Raw genomic sequence first — 21,439 nt, forward strand, 5'->3', positions numbered from 1 at the left:
AGAGTAGGATCCCTTCAGCCTTTGGAATGGGATGCCCAAGTACGAAGAATTCCAGTGGACCGGTACATACCAGAAGGATTTCAGTGAAAGAAAACAACAGTAAAAAAATAAAAATCTTCTGAAAGGGTGACATTCATGAGTAGGACCAGTCAGAAAAAATAAGTACATAAATGCACATTAGTTACTGCTCACAGACATAAGATTCCCAAGGCATTTTAATATAAACAGCAAAGAATTCAGTCCCATATTACTATTTTGTGAAATATATTTATTTGTCAACATAAGCCAATGACCTTTAACAAAATATAGATTTACATACTGCATTACAAAAAAGAATTCCATAATAAAAAATTATCACAATAGTGTACATCGTCAAGCAGTTAACAGTCAATTGTTTGCAGCCCCGCCTGCCTCCAGGAGTGCTTGCTTGTACATTTCTTTGGGGGAGTGAAACCTAGATATGCAGTCCAGTTACCCCAGAATGGTCAGTGCAGAATACACTGCTTTACTCTGTACCTCAGCACTGCACTGCATTACCAGCTCCAAAACAAGAGTTTATAGGAAATCCTCTAAAGACGTTTAGTATCAATTTCTTAATTGTAACTACTTTCTTCCCACAATTAAGAAACTGATTACGCTGGCTATACTACTTATGATATAGATGATTCCTTTAAGTGTTTAGCAAAATCCAAAGTTCTATGAAGAGAAGGCTGGCTGAGATGTGCCTGAATCAGTTCCTTCAAATCTTCATGCAGGAAGGAATTGCCTGGTGAAAATTTATCCTGAAATGAATAAAATGGTAAATTGTATAAAGCTCAGTAAAGTCAAAGTGGTGGTTTCTCGAGGTGTCTTTTTACCTTCCCCTCTTGAAATCACTTACAGAGAAAGGACTTGTTTTCTAGGCAGAGAAATTTTTCCCTTCTCTGTAAATAAGGGGAGCCTACCACTCTGACCTCTTGCTATGAATTCAGACAAAAATCACACCTGCCATTTGAATTTAATCCAATACTTTTAATAAATCTTTAAAAAATTATTGGGTTAAGATGTTACATGCAAATACAAGAGAACAAAGGCCATCAGGCCCAAAGGAGAGGATGAAAGAAGTAGTCTGAAATCAGGCAAAGGTAGAAATAAAGGTGAAAGGTGTGTCTTGATTCAGACTCCCCATTCCTGGGCAAAGTCAAGAGACTGAATATAAGTCTGCTGTCATAAGGACTGAGGGAAGACAGTCAGAAACAAGTGGACCACAGCATGCTAGAACTGAGATACTGTTAAAAGTTTGTTAGAGGAACAGGTATAACCCCCCCCCCCCCCCCCCCGTTATAAAGGAACAAGTATAAGCCCCTCCCACACAGTTAATGTCATAGATGTGATCCACGTGAATATATAAAACCACTTCCAAATGCCTGATTTGAAACGATAGTATGTGCTAGGCATTCTCATTTGATTACTACTCTTCAACATCCATCTGACATTGCTGGTGCTATCATCCAGAGTTGCTGTTGACTCTAGGAGGGACAAACAACCTAGAAGGCCTTACAAAAGGACAGAAATAACAACTAGAATTACATTCTCAGTAGAGCCCTATTAACTATGAGGTTAATAGTTGCCACGTTTGCACAAGAGTAAAATCAGAATCAAGTATCATTTTTGAGGGGAGGGCATTCGCAGGACATTCAGTGGGAGCTGTCAGCTGGGTCATGTCCTACACTGAGGTCTGCTACATAATCCCTTTTTACATCCCAGTGTTGGGTTGCTTTAATATTTATATATTTTTAGCTATAACTTGGCAACGATGGACAACATTTTCTCTTTGTTAATACTGAACCCAGGGCTCTCAGATCTTGGCCATCCTGCCACCTCCAACTTTTGAAACAAGAAAGCATTTCTACAAAATCATTAAAGAAAATGACAAACTTGCACTGAATCACTGGAAAGTATGAAAAGATCAGAAAAAGGAAATACAAAACACTCTTGTTACTACATGTGTTGGCACTCTGGGAAATGAAACTTTGCTTCTCTCTTTTATAGCCACTATTACCTGGTCCCAGTAAAAAGCTAAGAAAGCGCACTGGGTATAAAACCAAAACAAACACATTTGCTCGTGACTGCAGCAAAGGGAGCCCCAAGCTCCAGTGTCTATTTGTAAAATATATGCATCAGAAAGGATGCTGAGGGACCTTACCTTTTTTCTGGGTGTAACTGAGGCAACAGGAGGATTGAAAGTCATTCCTTTCATACTATAGTTCCCAAAAAGTTCTGTAGCAGACCTATAAACACATGTTTTACACAATTAAGGAAACAGCAGTATGTGTATTTCCATAAGAGTCTCATTTTAAAACTAAATGAACTGACGGTAATGTGCTTGAAAATTCCATGTTGCAAAAGAGACATGCCCAACAGTACTGAACAACGATGTGGGAAGTGATATAAATCAGAGAGTCAGGAGAGTCAAGATAATGACACAAATTAAGAGCAAGGAAAATGCCCTTAAATTATTATAGTGATTTAAATACCCAGCTGAGTTACAGGTAGAAAAATCAGAATCCACAGAGGATGGGTCTGTAGATTCAATGGTCCCAGCAGGCACTACCTGCCACACAAAGAACTTTTACCCTCTGCATATCCTGGCAACAGGCCCTGGAAAAACAGCATTCATCTTTTGCACTTATAAAAGAACCAGTGTGTTTTTGTTCTTCAGAATTCACTTTCTTGAAGTGCGTGGAAACTGAATTCCTGGGAAATTATAAAACCAGAATGAGCATTGGTCTACCAGTCTGTGTTTTTCAAAAGAACTTATGCATCTCACCTTCGGCTCAAGTCAGCCTTGAGAGCTTCTGAGCCTTCAGCTGGAGCACCAGCAATAAGATGAGCTGCAAACTTTTGCACAGTTGGGTGGTAGTGTCTCTGAAAGAAAAAGGGTAGCTGGTGAGAGATACAAAGAAATGAACATGTGTACTGTACCAGTCAGGGCAAACTTATACTTACACTTACAGATTCAACAGAAAACTTTTGGTGTGTAAACCCCTTTCCCATTTCAGCATGAGAGCTGAACACAAGGGTTAGTTGGTGTTCTAAAAGTCAACCCCACAGGTCTACCAATCACACAGCTATTGTGTCCCCAACACAGGTCACCATAGTTAATCTTACTCTTCTTTGATATTGCTGTAGCCAGGGCTACAGAATAACAGTTCTTTCACAGTAAGTATTTTCCATTTAATATAATATTCACTGTAACATGTGATAAGACAGGACAATTTAATGCTGGTACAACTCTTTTACCTGGCCATTCTCTTAGGGAGACAAGGTCTAACACCCAACTAGAGGCGTGGGGCCCCACCTTTCCTTGTGGTTACCGTCTTCACTCCTTAGGATGAGGGAGGCCTGGTTTCAAAGCACTACTCTGCCAGAGGAAACATAAACCCAGATCTCTTAGTCCTAAACTGAATGCTCTAACCACCAGACTACAGGCTATTTCAAATGTAGCTCTCAATCTCACCTGTTAAAAATCAATCCACTTTAAAAGGGAGAGTTTCTCCCCCAATTCACCCTTAATTTAAGTTCCATGAAAACCCTACACTGTAAAGTGAAATAGGGGTCCCCAGCCCTTCTCCTGCATTTTGGGCAGGTCCTGATTCTAGGGGTGTGCTCAGAGTGTCCCACCGCATAAGGTCCCATAGGCAAACAAGACATTCCTCCACCTAATTCATGGATCTCAATCTCTCTTAAGCATGAGATGCCTAGTCCCTCAGCACCATCAGGATACAGGCCCAGAGCCACACATGAAGGTACTCAAGGAACTTTCTGGTGGAAACTTAGGAACAAAGTGACTTCAAGCTTTCCATGCTTAAAGTGGCAGATGAGAAGGGTTTTGATTACGTACACGTTGGATTTAGGCCCTTACAACCACTATTAAGGAAGCAGGTAGGCATTTAAAGCAGGTAGGCATCCTGATGTGGGTGTGTCCTAAAGCCCACAGACTGCTAAGAAAAAAGAATCATACCTTAGCTCTATATTTAAGTAACAAAACAATTTGCCAGATCCCCAAATTATCCAGCCAACTCACCTTCAGCAAGTGCAATTCCCACAGAGCTGTATTCTGAGCGTTGCAATACTCCGGCTCATCCAGTTCTGGGAGATAAAGTCCACTACCTTGAGATTCATTGTCTAGCAGGAGGTCTGTCTTGGGGAACGTCTGTTAACACCATCACCAGCAAAAGGGTTACATTCTATACACAAGTTAAATATAAAATATAACACTCACACTATCAGTCTGAGCAGTATTCAAGGAAATATTGGGTAAATCAAAACTGTTTCAGATACTTCAAATCATTTCTTTAATACAATTAAAATTAAAAAAAAATAAAAGTCTGAGAAGCAAGGATTTTGTGTTATCTTTTGCTGGACCAACTGTATTGCTGGGAGAGCTGTTGGACAAGCCTTCAGACATCAAGTGCCCTTCCTCCGGTATATAAAAAAGCTTGTCCAATACCTTCTCATCTACAAAAATGGTTCAATAAAAGATAAAGCATGAATCCCTGCCTCTTATACTCTGCCTGGACCATCACAGCTACAACAACAATCCAATCCTACTGCAGCAAAAACTTACTTGCATCAACACTCTGTTGGATGCTAAGATGCCCACACTGGAGTCTGGAAGGACATGGAGAGCAAGCGTGGAAAGTCGCTTTATGAAGGCCAGGGCTCGTTGCTGGGAAACCTGTTTTCTTCGTTTGGCAAGCATTACATCCAGGCACTGAAGCACTATTATCATATCATCATTTGTTGCGCCTTAAAAATAGAATTTTAACGGAACAAATAAAATCCCATTTCCAGGAAAAAATGCTTTGTGAAGGACATTAATAAGATATTAGTGCCTCTGAACACTGTACTAAAGCTTAAATGGTTCTAAACTCAGTAATTAACATCCTGATGAAAACCATTCAGCCAGTTTTATAAAATTATGCCTGCTATAGGCAGAAAAAATATACCTATGACTCCTTTTATACTATCTTTCTAACGCTATATTTACTGCAATAAAAAAGCTTAAAAATTATGAAGGATGTTTTGGTCCTAACTGCACCAATTACTCTTTCAATTATTTATATGTTTTTAAAAATGCATACATACTATACGATTTAGTATCACATACACCCCCCAACTCAACAGTTCATTTCTGATCTCCTTCTCAGTCAATACAAGTTAATTAAATCTATTTTACTACTTAAATTCTAAATATCTAAAGTGCCTATTAAGAATGTAATTATAGAACATATAAACTGCAAAGGACCAATTAATGTGAGAGATCAGTTGCTGAGGCAAGGTCACTCACTAGTCCCTAATAAAATGGCACTGGTTGAAAGTGGTGCTATGCAATACAATTATAATTATTACTATCTGCATTAAGTTAATAAACACGGCACTACCACAGGAGACTGCCACCCATTTTAGAAGCATAGAATAAAAAATATCTTAAAATTGATATAATATATTAAGACTAATGCAAAAAAGCAAAATAAGCATCATATCCATTCAGGTGTTAAAATACGTTACCTGCATGTAGCCTAAATAGTGTCTTGTAAAGATGAGTATAGAACTTCAAAGGATCAATATTAAGAACATCACCTGTTTAAAATAACCCCACATACATAGCTTTATTCAAATATATCAACTCAAATAAAACAATGAAGTTTATTTATAAATTATTTATTTATAAAGAGATCTCACCTTGACCAGAAAGAATATAAAAAGCAGTGAGAATGCAATGAAGGCTCTCCCGATAGCTTAGGTCCTGGAAATACACAAGAACAGCTGATAGGCACTAGGTAAAATGTAATTTTATGAAAATATCAAATCAGTGCAGGTGGAAAAGGCTTAACTTACACCAGAGGCGATCAGAGAATGCAAAACCATCAACAGGTCATCAAAAAATTCCACATTTATCAGATGAGCAAACCTAGAATCAGAGGAATTTTTATTTATTTTTTTTTTACCTCTATACAACTTTATCTGCAAAACTCTTTTAAAGTAACCCAACAAAAACTGAATCTTTAAGCCATACTTTCATCATCTGCTATTTTAACACTTCTCCATCTAACCACAAATTGATAATTCACCCCCAAAATTCATCACAACCTGCCACCAACTTTAACTGTACTAACTAGAGCAAAGAATGATTTTCAATTTCTTTAGAAGCAGACTAGAATAAATGATGCACAATCACTTTGTGCATCAAACAGTATTTCTTTAAACCCTGCTTTGGCAATGACATAAGATAGAAAAACATAAGAAGTACAAAAAGAGGATTTTTTTAGGGTTGTTTATTTCTATTTATCTTACATTAAGTGCTCAAAGTATTTTTAAAACACCTTTTCATCATCTTATTTTTTTTAATATGTAGAAAAACATTAATTTATGGCTCTTACTTTGCAAGACCTTCCAGCACCGCAGGCAAAAGAGGCGATTTCTGTGCTTTCTTCAGTATTCTAAAGTACGTTAAAAATACTATATTCAGGGTCTCTGTGTGCTGTGGATAAAAGTATGTAAAATAAAATTAATAAGCAAGGGAACCAGGAATTACCAAACTCAAAACTTTCCTTTTACTCTTAAACAACTCTTCCAAAAAAAATGTGAATTAGAAGCATAGCTATCCCAAAATTTGACATGAAATAATCAATACGTATTGGTTTAAAGGATAAAGTTGCATATTGGGAAGTGAACAGATGGGGCTGTGTTCCAGGGAAAAAAAATTGGCAACATTTCCATATTTGGCTAAACAACAAACAACGCTTCTAATTTTAAATCTGACCTACCACATCACCAGGGACTGCTTTGAAAATATAAATAAATGAAAGGAAGTATGTGACAGTGAACAGATCCTAAACTATTGTACACCCTTAAGGGAACTGTGTTTTGAGCCTGTAGTGTCAGGTTCCACGTGTACCAGCACCTTGAGATCAGTATTATACAACTTCTGTGAATGGTGACATCATAGCCTTCTGGTCTGGTGTCTAACAGCAGCACTCTTCTAAGAAATGCCAAAGAAAGCCCAAGGACAGATCCTAGTACTCTCACTTTTGTACCTTACTAGAATGCCTTTTCTAGACTGGTCTGTCATTTTAGTGGCTGGTGTCACTGCCCTCTGCTTACTCTGCACAAGTGCTGTAATAATTTCAGTCACCTCGGCACAGCTATCTCTGCTCATTACAAGATGTGACTCCATCCCACCTCTCACCTGGACATGCCATGTTTTTTATGCATGAGAAGCTGTGCATCACCAGCCTGTTACTACAGGCTTTACCCAGTGAACCAATGTCCCAAACAAAAGCCACCAAATTAGACTGTAGAGGTCTCATTTTATTTCCTTACATAAATAACTGCAGCAACAAGAAAGGAATTTCTGAAATTCCCTACCAGTTTCAGTTTTTTTTCTTTACTCTCTGAGGCTTCTGCTTCCAGGAGTTCTCGTTCCAATTTTTCTTCTGCTTTCTTCCACTGAAAATACAGTTATCTTTAAGACATCAAATATTCTGGCAAATTAATTTCCCAAAAGCCTGAAAACCCAGAGTCCGGAGCTCCCTTCTGTATCAGGGTTCTATGGCCCTATGCAAGTTGTAGAGTGGCCTGAAGTTTCTTTAAGGATGGCAGAAGAGTAACTACTTTTCTAAATAACCCCTTCTCCCAAACTACTACATTTGGGGTATTATCTGCAGCACTGGAAAGTAATTAAATAGGGGAAGAAGACAGAATTAGGAAGATCAACTCAATCCTTCATTGTGTACCAGATGCACACTATACTTGCCAAGGCAACCAGATTACCAGCATCAAGAAATAATTAAGGTAAACCTTTGCGTGCACTACAAGCAGATGATAAGAAAGCACAAATCATACCTTTCTCTGCATTCTGGAAAGATTTTTCCTTTTGTCTTTAAAGGTCATAAATTTTTTCTTTGCAGTAATGTCTTCTGTGTCTTTTTTCATTTCTACTTCCTTAATTCTTAAGTGAAGGAATATTTTTAACACCTAAAATGAGAATAACTAAAATATTTAGTGGCTGGGATCAAATGTGTGCACATGCAGTAAATACAATGATAGAAGCTTAGCAGCTACCTGCCACCAGAAAATAAGAAACAAGTGTTCATATAATATTCCATGTACTGTAGCTGCTGTGCTATATGGTATTTTATTTTACATTGACTAAACACACATGCACCAAGACAGCTATGTTCAAAGAATGCTGAAGTGGCAAAATCAAGTGAATCAGAGTTGTGCAGTCAAGATTTTTGTCTGCAGAATCACTCCCTTAGCTGTTGCAGGAGTTGGCTGGGAACTGCAGGAAGAGAAAGGAGGGTCTTGAGTTAAAGCCATCAAATGCTGCCCCAGAGAACAGAATCTATCCCTGCATTTGCCACAGTGCTCCTATTCAATGTCAGACAAACTGAATAAACTAGCTTTTCACAAGTGGTCACTGGCACCTGATCTGAGCCCTTCAGTCAGATCTGCAGTGTATCAGACATTCATATCTTCAATGAGTCAATGAGAATTCAACTTTCAGCTATGGTGTTAAATATTCTGAAAAAATCAGGAACTAGACATCTCAAACTAGGTTCTCAAAATCAGTGGATGCTTTTGATGCAAATGTATTTATGTCAGAACTTCATCATTCATTAAATGGTTTTAAATAAACTCCTCATCTCACAGGCATCTAGATTAGCATTCCTGAAGCCCTAGAAAAAGTAATTCTCACTCAGAGTAAGGTTTGAATACTGTGCAGTTAATAAACTATAGTGTATGGTTACACTTGGAACAAGGAGAATAAAATAAAATACTGAACATTTGCTCATTAACTGCACCATACATCCCATGCAATGAATGAAGCAGGGTTCAGTGCAACTGGATAATTAAAGGCTGTATCATGATGCAAATGCCCATAGTGGCTACATTAAGGTTGTACTAATAATCTTAATTCTTGGCTATTTTAGCTTCTGAGTGCTTGACTTTGCAACCTTAATGCAACCTATAAATCATCAGCAGGGCTAGTACTTCCAGATCAGCAACTCAGATTCCTGCCTCTTCAGCTAAAGGATTATAGTTAACAACCATATGGACCACCGAAGGGACATGAGACACATACCTTCCCAGTAGGGTCCTCAAATATTTGAGTCTTGCGAATCCTAGCTTTGACTCCAGCCAGAAGGGGAGCATGCTCTACCAGAAACAGGCATTTCTGATTGTTACTTTCCAAATATGACCTCTTCTTCCTGTGTTCCCTCCAACCTGTCTCATTGCCAACCTAGTCCCTCTTGTCCCCTGGCCTCTGGATGCAGTTGAGAATGCATCCTCACCTCCCTACAGTTCCTCAATCCAGTTCCTGACTTTTCTCAGCCAGACTTGTTATCACTTCCAGGCTCCTCAACCTCCACACACTTCCAAAGTCCCTCATTTCAATCTTCTTGTCCAGCCAATCCTAATCTCTCCCACATTTAGCTTCATACCCAGACCACTCCATCTAGATACTGTCTGGCAATACAAGACTTGAGGCATTTAGTTATGTATCACACTAACAAAAAATCCTTAGTGTATCAGGAAATTTTCATCAAAATGATTTATGACAGAAAATGTAGTTCCTATAAAACCTAAGTTTTTGGAAATTCTTGGTAATATGTTCTCAATTTCTGCTGGGGTAAGGGAGAGAGTTGAAGAGGGATTTTGTTTCAAGTCAGTTTGAAATATCAGTTTGAAGTGAACTGAATGTTACATTCTGATTCACTATCACATCAAGCTGCTTCTATCTATGGTGCTCTGGTACCCCAGAAAAGTTACAGTTTAAGTGTTTCATACCTCTATTCTTTCCTATATGTTGGGATTCCTGTCTGGATCACATTTCAGATGATACACTGAAGTGTCCTCCCTTTGACTAAATCAGGTGCCATGTTTTGGGCACATCTACACATGCATTTAGGCGCTTTTCCTAATGTGCATTAAATGTAATATCTCCAATGTGAGGTACTAAATAAATATGCATTAGGCTGCCTCAATGCGCAGTAAAGAACACACATGGTTTTTAAGTGATACTTAATGTGCAGTAGTCTATTTTACTGCACATTAGTGTAATCACACATTTTTAATGTGATGCTTTAATGAGCAATAAAATAGGCTACCGTGCATTAAAGCGCATGTGTAGAAATGCCCTATGAGATCACATGAGCATGGTGGATCAAAGACAGAAACTCAGAGAGAGAAGACAGCAAGGTTAAGAGGTGCTGTGACATCACAGGAAGACTGTATCTCATGACAGACTGAAATGATTTCTAAACTGATTTTCTTAGCACTTTTCATTCTGTGAAAATGTTCAATATTTTGACTGCTTGCCCCTTTTTTAGGAAAAAACAAATGCTGAGTTATCAGAAAGTTAAGAAATATAAAACAGACTCCCCCCCACCTTGTTTTAAGGGAAGTCAAAAAGCCCTAAGCTAGTTCTAGGCTCAGTGAAGGTAATGAAATACAGCATGGCAATGGGAAGAAGTTAGATCATTTTACTTCTACTTCTTACTTTTTTGCATTTTCTGATACTGTCAAAAGAAAAGCACAACAAAATACACTTACCTCAGGTCTAACATCATAATTTCTGCTCTTCACTAGACCAGATATTACTTTAACTACACCCAGGGAAGCAATGCCAAGTTTGTCTTGTTTAAAGAGCTGCTTCACTGCTTCACAACACATTTCTGAAATCTGAAAGTTAACTAAAATGTTTATTCTGAAGAGGCAATATGAAAGAGACCAACTTGTGCCAACAGTTGTTTCTCAGTTACAACTAAATAATCAGAACTCTTGAGGAGGTGATATCTTTTATCAGACTAACTGGATAGTTGCAAAAAATTTGCTTTATTTGCAAGCTTTTGGGCACGCACACCCTTCCTATGGCATAGGAGAGTACAAAGATTGTAAAATCAATTACAGCTATGCTTTTTATGACAAAATTTACAAGATGTGACAATGCAATATTTAAAAACAATGCGAAGACTGTAAAATACTGATAAGGGATATACAAGCAATATGGTTGCCTCAAAATGAATTTTCAAAACCAAACATAAAGAATTTCTGGTAAAATCATAAGAAATAATAACTATGCTCACCTGCTTTGATGTGTCATTCATGAGGGGTACAACCAAGACAATAATGTTATTGTGAAAGTTGAAATGAGGCAGTGCGACAAGCAGCTCACAGAGACATTTCACTGCAATCTCTGCCAGACCTTTATATGCTTTTAATGAGATCACGTTACTCTTCTTCAGCTTTCTTTGCTTCCAGTCTATAAAGAATGACTTCTGTTATTGTGGAAAACTCACGGGAACTACTTTACTTTGAATAATTTTCTGTTAGTTTTCCTAATATTTTGTTCAATAAAATAAATCTTAGTATACAGATTCCTGTGAACGAGTCAGATAAAAGATGCAGAGAGCAGTATTCATTCTGAATAGAAACATTTAGGCCTCAATACTTCAAACATCTGAATAACCTCATGCATGCCACTAGCTCTGAGTTCAGTGAGATAATATGGGTGTAACTGTTGGCAGGATCAAGATCTTCTGTCTAGAAATGTACATTAAGAAACAAGGAAAACTCACACTATACCTTTAATTGTTTGTTCCAGATTTTCCAAGTAAAATTTATACTGGCTCACAAGACCTTCTTCAAATTCTCTTAGTTTCTGAGTTTCTTTTTTAACCTGCAAATATAATACAGATTAGATTTTCTTTAAAACTGTTAAGTACTGCAATTAATTAATATTCCCACACCGAAGTTGAGATGTATGTTCATTTGCCAGGGCTTTTCTAGGGATATATTTAAGATAACTTCTGTCTTTACTATTGTGTAAATTTTGGTATGTAAAAGAAGTCTCCCGTCTTCCCCACCAGATCTATTTCATTAGCAGGGTTTTAAGTGGGATGTGATGAACTTTTTGAAATTAGTTTAAAAGCCACCTCAATTGAAAAGTACCTTTTAAAGCAACCTTATACAACAAGTCCAGGAGAATGAGGTATCCTATAGTTGTTTACTGGTTAATTAAACATACAGGCACAAAGATCTGAGCCAATTCTGGATACTTTAGTAATTATATTCTTTGTGATAACTTTCAGTGATTTACAATTTGTTCTAGTTCCCTATGTCAAATAGGGAAAGCTGTTTTGTTCCAGTGTTTGCAGTATTGCTGAAAATTATATATGTATCACACACCCCTTAACCCAAAGGGGTTTTTTAGTATCCACCTGGTTTAAAAGATGGATGCATAAAACATTTGGGAAATGGTATCAACAAGTCCTCTCAAAGTTTAATATTTTATTTCCCTCAATTTATCATTAGCATCTAACCATACATTTGTACTTTAACAAACTGGACAGATTCTAGAAGTCAGAACTTAAGACTCTGCTTAGCATTAAAAATGACTGTTTACATTTGTTCAAAAAACAGACTAAAATTAAGCATCTGTTTTAGCATCAGAAATAAAGTCAAGGAAGGTTTCACAAGACTGCATAAAAAAAACCTGAAGCTTAACCTTTGTAGCTTTTTCTGCTTCAGTCAAAGGCCGAATTTTGTAAGAAGGAGTTATATCTTTGAATATCTCCATCAAAGAAACCAAGACCAGCTTCCGAACAATGACAGCCACACTGGGGTCCTGTTCCATCAGCATGACACGCAACTCTTTCAGCTTTTTAATCTGTTCAAGGAAAAACGAGTGAAAGGATCAATTATGAGTTACCTACCAAACAGAAATAAGTTTGTACACTTTTATGCAAATGGAAGGAACAAGAATGCACCCTATTAGGAAACAAAACCGTTATAGTGCAGTGACACTAACACAATGGATTAATAAACCCTATTAAGTACGAGGAAAGCCAATAAACCCCAAAGAATCCACAATGAAATAGTTCAGTAATGTTATATCTACCAAATCACTGCAACCTTAAGAAGAACGATAGAAAAATATTTCTGCATACTAAAATACTAAGTAAGAATCTAACCATGAGTCTGCAAGCAAAGCCTAAGGGTTAGGACCCTGTGAACAAAGCAAGTCAACAGAGCAGAAGTATGGGAGTCTCATTCCCAATGTGTAAGACAGATCTAAGGCAGTCATGGAGTTTCCAGCTACTGAAGGGTCTGGACAGAATCAGACAGCTACATGGAACCAGACTCTCTGTACACATGATAAAAGCAAACATTTCCCTCAACTCTGCAGAGGGAAACATGGAGTTTCTGTTGCTTGTGGCTCTTCCACAGGTGCATGACACATTGCAGACTCTGCCACTGCTTGATTACTTCAGAACTTTGTAACTGATTGACTTGCGGTATCATACCCACAGAGTCTAATATTACCTACATTATTTTCTGGGTCAGACAGAATGGCAGATGCTAGACCTGCAATCTGGGTTTTCTTCTCCTGCAGCTTTATTTTCCTTTGAACAAGTAGTTCCTCAGTAGAGAGTAAAGGCAGGGGTTCTTCCCTAGATACTGGAACAAATTAACAGTTAGCTTTTTTCCTTAGGGTCTCCACACTTCTTCTGCACATTAGTTGTCACTTAACAAGTAGCATGGTGAAATCCAGATCTATATATTTCATATGCTATATGAAAATATACTACATATAATAAATGCAGCTGTATAAAACCCTTTCTGTGGTTTATACCTATTACAAGATTCAATTCACCTCCTCCAACCTGCATTTCACATTTATAAAAAGAAACAGCACATGTCTGCTATAAACTTGAAAGTGGTTCTCTCTATCATACCATATGACAATATACAAACCCAGTGTGTTACAGCCAGTCAAATTACAGGCAGTCTTGTAACTCCATTTGCTTTTGAACAGTACTTCATTTTAATATGTCTAACTATTAATAAGGACATTTGATTACCTTCTGACACCTCCATTTCTTCCATATCCTCTTCCTCCTCTTCATTCTGTGCAATGTTGATAACTGCAAGAACAGAGTGTATATTTGCAACCTGACAACAGGCAAAATAAATAAAACACAACATATTTAGTTGCCCTGTTATTCTGATTCCTGCGACTGTTTCTTACCTGGCTTTTCCATGGTTTGCGGAATAATGCCAGTCTTGTCTTTGATAGGAAGCAGATGGATAAGTTCTTTTTCCGGCTCAGTGTGCATGCGTCTTGGCATTTTCTCATATTTGTCAATCACACTTTCCTGTTTTCGTTTCTTGGCATGAATGGGTTCACTACACGATGCAAGATAGACTCAATCAAGTCATCAACAAATTAAAAGAATTTAACTGTAAATAGAAGTCTGCTGTCAAGATTAAACACCCACACCTTAAACTCATGCAATTTTTCATTAACTGGAACATCTGAGTGAATTTACTCTAAGTCTGTCAGTTGAAGTTACCACTTTAAAATCGACAGTTTTATGAATTGTCATACAAACTCTCCTCATTATAAACAAAATCTATGCCTACAAAGCTGCAACTTTTTTTAAATAAACTTAGATGTGAAAAATAATAGTTAACTTAGCATAAGAAGCGAGTTCAGTTATTGTATGATTTCAAAGTTATTCCACTACTCCCTTAGCTGATGTTAAAAGTTTGTCTACTCAAGAGTGTTTGCACTGATTTAGTTAAAGCAGTAAATGGTGTAATTCCCTAGTATGGGAAGACACATCAATTTAAAAGCATTTATCTGTTTAGCTTTTTCAATAGTACTGTGTCCACATTAAGGGGCTGCAAGATAAACTGCAACCGCTGGGTGTAAATAAATCCTAGCAATGGAAGGCAGTGCCCACTAGAACTATGAAAACCACATTAGTAAGACTACCATTAAACAAAATGGTTATGATCTTGGCCCAAATATACAAGAGGCCAGGAAGTGCAGAATAGAGAAAAAAGGCCCCAATTTCATATCCTTAGCATCCACTCTCTGCCAAGGAGCGAGACAGGATACTGTCCCCATGGTCTGACCCAGTAAATAGCAGGTCTTATGTTCTTATGTTAAGTTCATAAGCTATTCCACACTGACTGGACCAGCATTAATAACATGTACCACCTTCTTTTATAGCCTACCATAAGTTGGTGTGTACATTTGCTGTTGGTTAAAGTTCATTTATACTTGAGCATTTATACTCAGAGCAATTTACCCTGTCACCCAAGCAACATCTTCTAGGCCAGACGCTGATGAGGCTGCAGTAGTAGCAATGGCTAATCAGGCAGCAGAGACTGTCTAATTAACCATTGCTGCTGCCACTTGCAGACAGCCCAATCAGCTGTTGCCATCAGACAGCAACAGATGACAGGGCTGTCTTTCAGCTGCTGTCATGGTGGCTATCACTGGGCACTGGAGACACTACAGTGCAGTCCCCTTCCAGCTCTTTGCTGCAGAGCACACCTTTGAGGGGACTATGTAGCATTCCAGCCAGAGGCTTTGCAAGTGTGCACACCTCATAGCATTCTATTTTTGTAGCATTACAAAGTGCCACAAAAGCAATGTGTCCACAGCCTTGGGACTGAAAAGAACACAAAGGTCCCTCACACAATCATTAACTTCCTAGGGAAGTGGTCCTCACTCCTACCTTGGGTAAATTCAAAAAGAAGTTGGACGAACACCTGTCTGGGGTCGTGTGATCCCAGCGTGTGCTCCTGCCAGCGGCAGGGGGTCAGACTAGATGATCTGTTCAGGTCCTTTCTGACCCCAAACTACTATGAAACTGTGAAACTTACTAAAATATTTAAGAGACAATGGCTAGAAGCCCATGCACATGACCTCTATCATACACAAGACCTCTATTATACACAGGAATCAAAAAATTGTTGGATCCTGGGAAATTCCATCTGCTTTGCATGAAGGAGCAGAGATGAAAACTTGGCAGAGATAGTATCTTGCTACAGTATCTATGGCTTAGCCACAGGAGTGCTGGTGAGTGTATTCTGATTGCACTTTATTAAAGAAGGTAAACACTAAAACTAAAGACACCCAGGCATACAACTGGAATAAATCTCCTGGGAATTTTTAATGTTACTACTGCCAATTTATTGCAAAGAATAACAGAGAACAGTTACCTAGAAGAGAGGTCTCTGGTTAGAAATGATGCTTTTTGAGACAAATCTTCCATTAATTTGAGGTCATCTTCATCCATCATGTCCAGAGGAAGAGCTTCCTCTTCCTCTTCTTCCTCTACTTTTTCAGCTGCATCAGAAGACAATGGATGGAGTTGTAAGATGCTGTACACATATACAAACTTGAAATGGACCATTCTTGTACCCATCACATCTGTTCAGCTCCACACGTTAACGCCAGTCCTGCAAACATTCACATGGGCTAAACTTTACCTGTGTGGTTTGTCTTGCTAACATTAATTGACCATCAAACATATCCCAGAAGATTACCTTGTGCTTCTACAACTTACTGTATATATGAGAATACGTTGTTTGCTTATTGCTCAACCCCCAATCTCAAGGATCAACGGGACAATTTTTGCCTGTCTCCTACTGTCATTCTATCTGGCTTGAATGACCCTATGAGTAAGGATCTCCATAAATCACACCAGAAGTGCCCCCCACAGAGGCTCCTTTTATGTTTTTCATTTTGCTTCTCTCCACTCCCTCCCCCCCCACAGCCCCTGCTCCGAATTGGTGGAGGGGCCCCACCAGCTGGGCCATTTGCTGCTGATCACTGGGGAAGCAAAAAATGCAGCTTATTTAAAACAGTGGGATCCTTCTTCCAGTCAGGGGCAGGGGATGAGAGGGGGCACAAACACTGAAATGAAAACATTAAAGAAGCTGCTGCAGGAGGCACTTCTGGTATAATTTATGGAGATCCCTACCTATGAAGTCTTCTGCTAAGAGATATACTGGGGCTCTTGAACACACAAATTTTCTTAGTCTACTACAGATACAAGCACTCTCAGAATCACAGCAACATTCTTCACGATTCCATGATTAGTATCTAATACAATGGAACCTAATCTGTACCAACACGTTATCATGACACTCTCCAGTATTGTTTGCAGCCACAGAAAATGAAAAAGTCTAAACTGAGGCTCACACGGAAGTGTGATGTTATTCACAATACATTACTTGCTCACTGTTGCTATCCAGAGGTCAGCAAAGGCTAGGCACTGCCTATGTATTTAAAAGGACGCAGTCATCCCTAGCATGCCAAATACATCTGACTTACACAAATGGTCTCACCTGAAAGGGGTCACATTAGGAACTCATGCCTAACTTGTTCCTGTCTTTTATTTCTCCCATTAAGACAGTGCGTTTTTTTTTTTAAAAGGAGATAAAAACTGGTATGGGTATACTGTATATTCTCACATATAACCTGCCCCTGAATAAAACAGGCTGATTTTCAAAAGGTACCATAAAGAAAAAAGACCTTATCTAAGTTAAGTACCATGGTAGCAGCAGCTAGGGAGATGAGCCTCCTGCCAGCCCAGTGCACTGGATGGGGCTCATTGACTGATCCAACATGCTGGGTCTAGGGCTACGTGCCAACTCCAACCCTGCACAGTAGTTCTGGGGCCATGAAGCAGACACAATCCTGCATGGTGGGTCCAACCCCATGTGGCAGGTCTGGGGATGCACAGCCCAAGAGGATGCCAAGTCTTGGACCACCCACCAGCTCGAGCCATGTGCTGGGTCTGGCCCTGGAGCCAATGGACAGTCCCAGATTTGGAATACCAGGTTTGATCTAGCATGCAACCCCAGAACTGGTGCACTGAGTCTGACCCCAAACACCAGCCCAATCCAGCACCTGGATGAGGAGGGGGGCTCCCCCTAGGTCTGGAAATGTGGTGTATGGGGGGGGAGCAGTGGCAGTATTCATTCCCATTACTCGCGGAGCTGCAGCAATTAATGCTGCCACCTCTTCACTCTCCCCATCAAATTTCTGGACCGATGGGGATCACTTTTCCTCATATGTAATGCACACTGTAATTTTCCTCAGTTGCATTTGGGGGGAAAGGTACAGGGTATATGTGAGAAAATATGGTATTCAGCAAGCTATCATGTGCAAGTTATATCATGAAGAAATTTATGTAAACAGTTTTGGCATGCTTAAGTGATAAGTGAGCTTGGTCTAACAGCATTGTTCATATTGGAGACTGCAGGGTAAATTAGCCTGCAAGTTCCTTGATTTCACAGCTAGAATGTTTTTAGTGTAGAACATTTCTAACATCTAAAGTAGTTTGGTTATCTGTACAGTACCTCACAGGCTCCCTAAGAGGGTAGTACAGTTAGAAACCCAGGCTCAATGTAGCTTCTGAAGTTGTCTATAGAAATATACAAATCCAACAGCTAGAAAAAAGAATAGACACAAGAAATAGTCTGGAATAAGAGGCAGAAATGTGAACAGTGTTGGTCTCAAAGATAATACTGCAAATATACTGGCCCAAAGGGTAACAGTGACCTGAATCAATGCTGACACTCTTCACAAAGAAGTATAAAAACAGAAAAATCAGAGAAGTTGGGATTTTTTTTAAAAGTGCAGAATGCCAATATCTAAGCATGTTAGTTTTAAAGTGGGAAACACAAACTTCATCCATTTTCTGCAATCTACCTTACCAAGCAGTATGTGCTACAGGCTCTGATGTAATCAGTAAAGCATAATATCATATGTAAAGCATATTAAAATGTTTTTGTTATGTACCACGCAAGTAGCCCTTGTCACTGCATTGAAGAGCTGGTTGTGAAAAATAAAAAAACCCACTAACACATGTGTACATACTCACTAACTTAAGTCCTAGAATAAAGAAAAATCTGTATGCTATTGATTTAGCTCTGGTTTCTTGATATACAAATTAGGGTGAAGCATGAAAATATTCTGTAACTCTGGTCCCCACATCTATAATGAATGCATCTAAAGTTTTGACAAATTCATTACCTGACAAACAGGCCAACAATTACCTGCATGTTTTTTCGTGTGTTCCTCCAATGGAGCAGGTGTTTTGGAGATCACATCTCGGACAGCTTGTCTTAGCTTCCTTTGCTCTTTTCGATATTTCTTTGCAGTGCTCTGTTGCTTAAACTGTTTGTTCTTTAACTTGTTGTCAAGTTTGACTTTACTAGTTTTCAGCAACTTGCGAAAACTTGGGACTCGTTTTGTATTTTTTCTCTAGAAACCAAAAGAAAAAGTATCAGTGAACTGGGTCATTCATGTTTACTCTGATTAAAATGAGTGAGATTTTCCTTTAATACCAAAGATGAAGTTTTTTAAAAAGGACAAGTTAAACGCTGTCATTACTATCAAATAAACTGCAGTTAAGCATAACTCTTTCTCCTTAATTTCAAGTTTATCCCATTTTTACTAAATGAAATTACCTGCATTCACCTCCATGGAAAGGTGGACAATAATCTGTCGGAAACTTTTAACAGTTCGAGCTCTCTAACTGCCATATCCAACACAAAAAATAATTTGGTTTAGAGAAATCTTATAGCTGTCCCTATTTTAAGAAAAATTATTGGAAAAGGCTCATGGATTATCTAGCCACCCCCCACCCCTTTGTCTAAATTTAGACCTGAATACAGAGCCAGGACCTTATTGATATGAATGTGATCTGTTTCTAGTGATGAATCAGGATAAAATACCCACATTATTAAAATTATTGACAACCTTTGAAGCCAACTGACCATCAAATACTGACTGGTTTCTCAGAGCTTTGTGGGGGCAGTAAAGGGAACATTACAAATGTTTGCTCCTTTCTCCCAGAGACCAAAGCAGATGGTTATCAGCCACAGCTGCTTCTTCACATCTGAGGTTGAGCCCACCTATTTCCATCTCATCTCATCCTTCTCTATGTGCATGGAAGGCCAGAGCCTGGAAGTGTTACCAATACAACACCTTCTACATTTCTTTTCCACGGTAGCCAGTTCCATAGCTTCAGACAGCATCTCGTGTAGAGGGCCTGTTTGATATTTCAATTAGTGTTTAATGTGTAATATTTTTACTAGTTTTGGGGGTTTAATAGTTATAGCAGTCGTTAAGGTTGTGTGAGGGTTCCTTCTTCCCCTGTCATACACTCTGCTGTAGTTGAACGCACTTGCGAGTGGGGTCCTCTGCTCACCTTAAAGCCCTCAGCCACAGTTTGTTTTCTCAAGCTTCTGGCTCCACCCGATTGAGAAATTTGGTGTTAAACCCCTAAATCTGAACCCGGGCCCTTTACTGCCAGCCAGGACCCGGCAGATGGGTTTCGTGACCATCTGGACTGAAAGCTCCGATTCAGAAACAGGACGACAAGGCAGCTCCCGCTGTGACGGCTCTGCTGCAGGCGCAGCCGTGTCCCAGCAGGCAGCACCCCGATGCAGCTGGGGGACTGCCACTGCCATCGGGAGCTGGCTTTGTGTTTGGCAACCACAGCAGCTACTTTCCTTCGTGGGGGGTCAGGCTGGTGCTTCGGGCCCCAGGGATTCTTAGTCCAGAGCCCAAGCCTCCTGGCTCCCCCACCCCGTCCCTGCAGTGCGCAGCAGAGTCTGGGTCCTTCCTTTCCTCTCTCCTGCCTTCAACTGCCCCCTCCCAGACCAGCCTCCAGTGCTGACAAGCCCCTCTGCTCTTGGCCTCAAAGTCTCAGAACAAACGTAGTGGCTCCTTAACCTGGCAGGGGACATACCATGTACCTGTGACCAAGAAGGCAGTTTTCCCAAACCACTTTGCAGGGGAACTGCTCTTCTGGTGTGGCTCAGGACCTGCCAAGGTGCAGCAGCTTTAAACCCAGTTTATGGAAATGGGAATCTCCTCCCTTGCTTGCTCCGAGGGCCTTATGGCTAAGGACAAGCAAAACTCAGGGGCATCCGAACCCCAAGCCTCTGGGCTTGGGCCTGTAAGTAGGATGCCCACCAAAGGTTTTGCAAACATCTGAAGCCCGGGTGCAGGCGGAGGATGTTTGCCGGTAGCAGGGCCACAGAGGACAGCAATGCAACTGGACCTGGAGACAGCGAGAAGGACTACGACCGGATCAGCAGCAGTGGAAGTGACAGCGACAAGGCCAGTGAATGAACCAAGACCGTAAACCCCAAACCGGGGTTTGGACGACAGGACCATCACTTGGGTAGGTGAGGGGGGGTGCAGGGGAGTAGCTGAATTTATTGTAACAGGAAGCGTTTCTTAATTAAAGTTTCTTAATGTGGTTTTAGGGTATGTGATGGAAAGTTTATGATAAAGAATGTATATCTATAACTCTCTCTAGAAATATATTTTAATTCAAAAAAGAAAAAAGAAAAGACAGGCCTCTTCACTCAGCAGGGGACCAGCTGGTCACCCGGCTAGCGCACACCTCCACACCCCCGGGCGCCCATACACACGCTGTACGCACAGGGCCGGGAACACACGCGTGCACACGCGCACTGACCCCGCCCGCCCCAGGGGCCGCCCCCGAGCCGAGGCCGGCCGGGCCCCGCGGCAAAGCTGACCCGCTCCCCGAGACACCCCCGC

At 39.8% G+C, this 21,439-nt stretch overlaps 1 protein-coding gene across 1 annotated transcript in view; it reads right to left on the reverse strand.

Moving 5' to 3' along the window:
* Window positions 1-251: 251 nt before the first annotated feature.
* Window positions 252-21,439, reverse strand: part of NOC3L (NOC3 like DNA replication regulator) — a 22,661-nt gene continuing 1,473 nt past the window's right edge. Inside the window, exons 2-21 of the mRNA XM_006035554.1 lie at window positions 18,919-19,126; window positions 16,072-16,198; window positions 14,084-14,241; window positions 13,917-13,979; window positions 13,382-13,512; window positions 12,560-12,721; window positions 11,638-11,731; window positions 11,139-11,314; window positions 10,606-10,734; window positions 7,891-8,022; window positions 7,414-7,494; window positions 6,426-6,526; window positions 5,884-5,956; window positions 5,728-5,791; window positions 5,554-5,625; window positions 4,610-4,791; window positions 4,067-4,195; window positions 2,810-2,907; window positions 2,186-2,270; window positions 252-782 (exon numbers count right to left, since the gene is read on the reverse strand). Of these exons, the coding sequence (XP_006035616.1) occupies window positions 651-782; window positions 2,186-2,270; window positions 2,810-2,907; window positions 4,067-4,195; window positions 4,610-4,791; window positions 5,554-5,625; window positions 5,728-5,791; window positions 5,884-5,956; window positions 6,426-6,526; window positions 7,414-7,494; window positions 7,891-8,022; window positions 10,606-10,734; window positions 11,139-11,314; window positions 11,638-11,731; window positions 12,560-12,721; window positions 13,382-13,512; window positions 13,917-13,979; window positions 14,084-14,241; window positions 16,072-16,198; window positions 18,919-19,126 (2,397 nt within the window). The 3' untranslated portion in view covers window positions 252-650. The remainder of the gene's footprint in view (window positions 783-2,185; window positions 2,271-2,809; window positions 2,908-4,066; window positions 4,196-4,609; window positions 4,792-5,553; window positions 5,626-5,727; window positions 5,792-5,883; window positions 5,957-6,425; window positions 6,527-7,413; window positions 7,495-7,890; window positions 8,023-10,605; window positions 10,735-11,138; window positions 11,315-11,637; window positions 11,732-12,559; window positions 12,722-13,381; window positions 13,513-13,916; window positions 13,980-14,083; window positions 14,242-16,071; window positions 16,199-18,918; window positions 19,127-21,439) is intronic.

This window comes from Alligator sinensis, unplaced genomic scaffold (assembly GCF_000455745.1).
Source record: "Alligator sinensis unplaced genomic scaffold, ASM45574v1 scaffold472_3, whole genome shotgun sequence".
Taxonomy (NCBI): domain Eukaryota; kingdom Metazoa; phylum Chordata; order Crocodylia; family Alligatoridae; genus Alligator; species Alligator sinensis.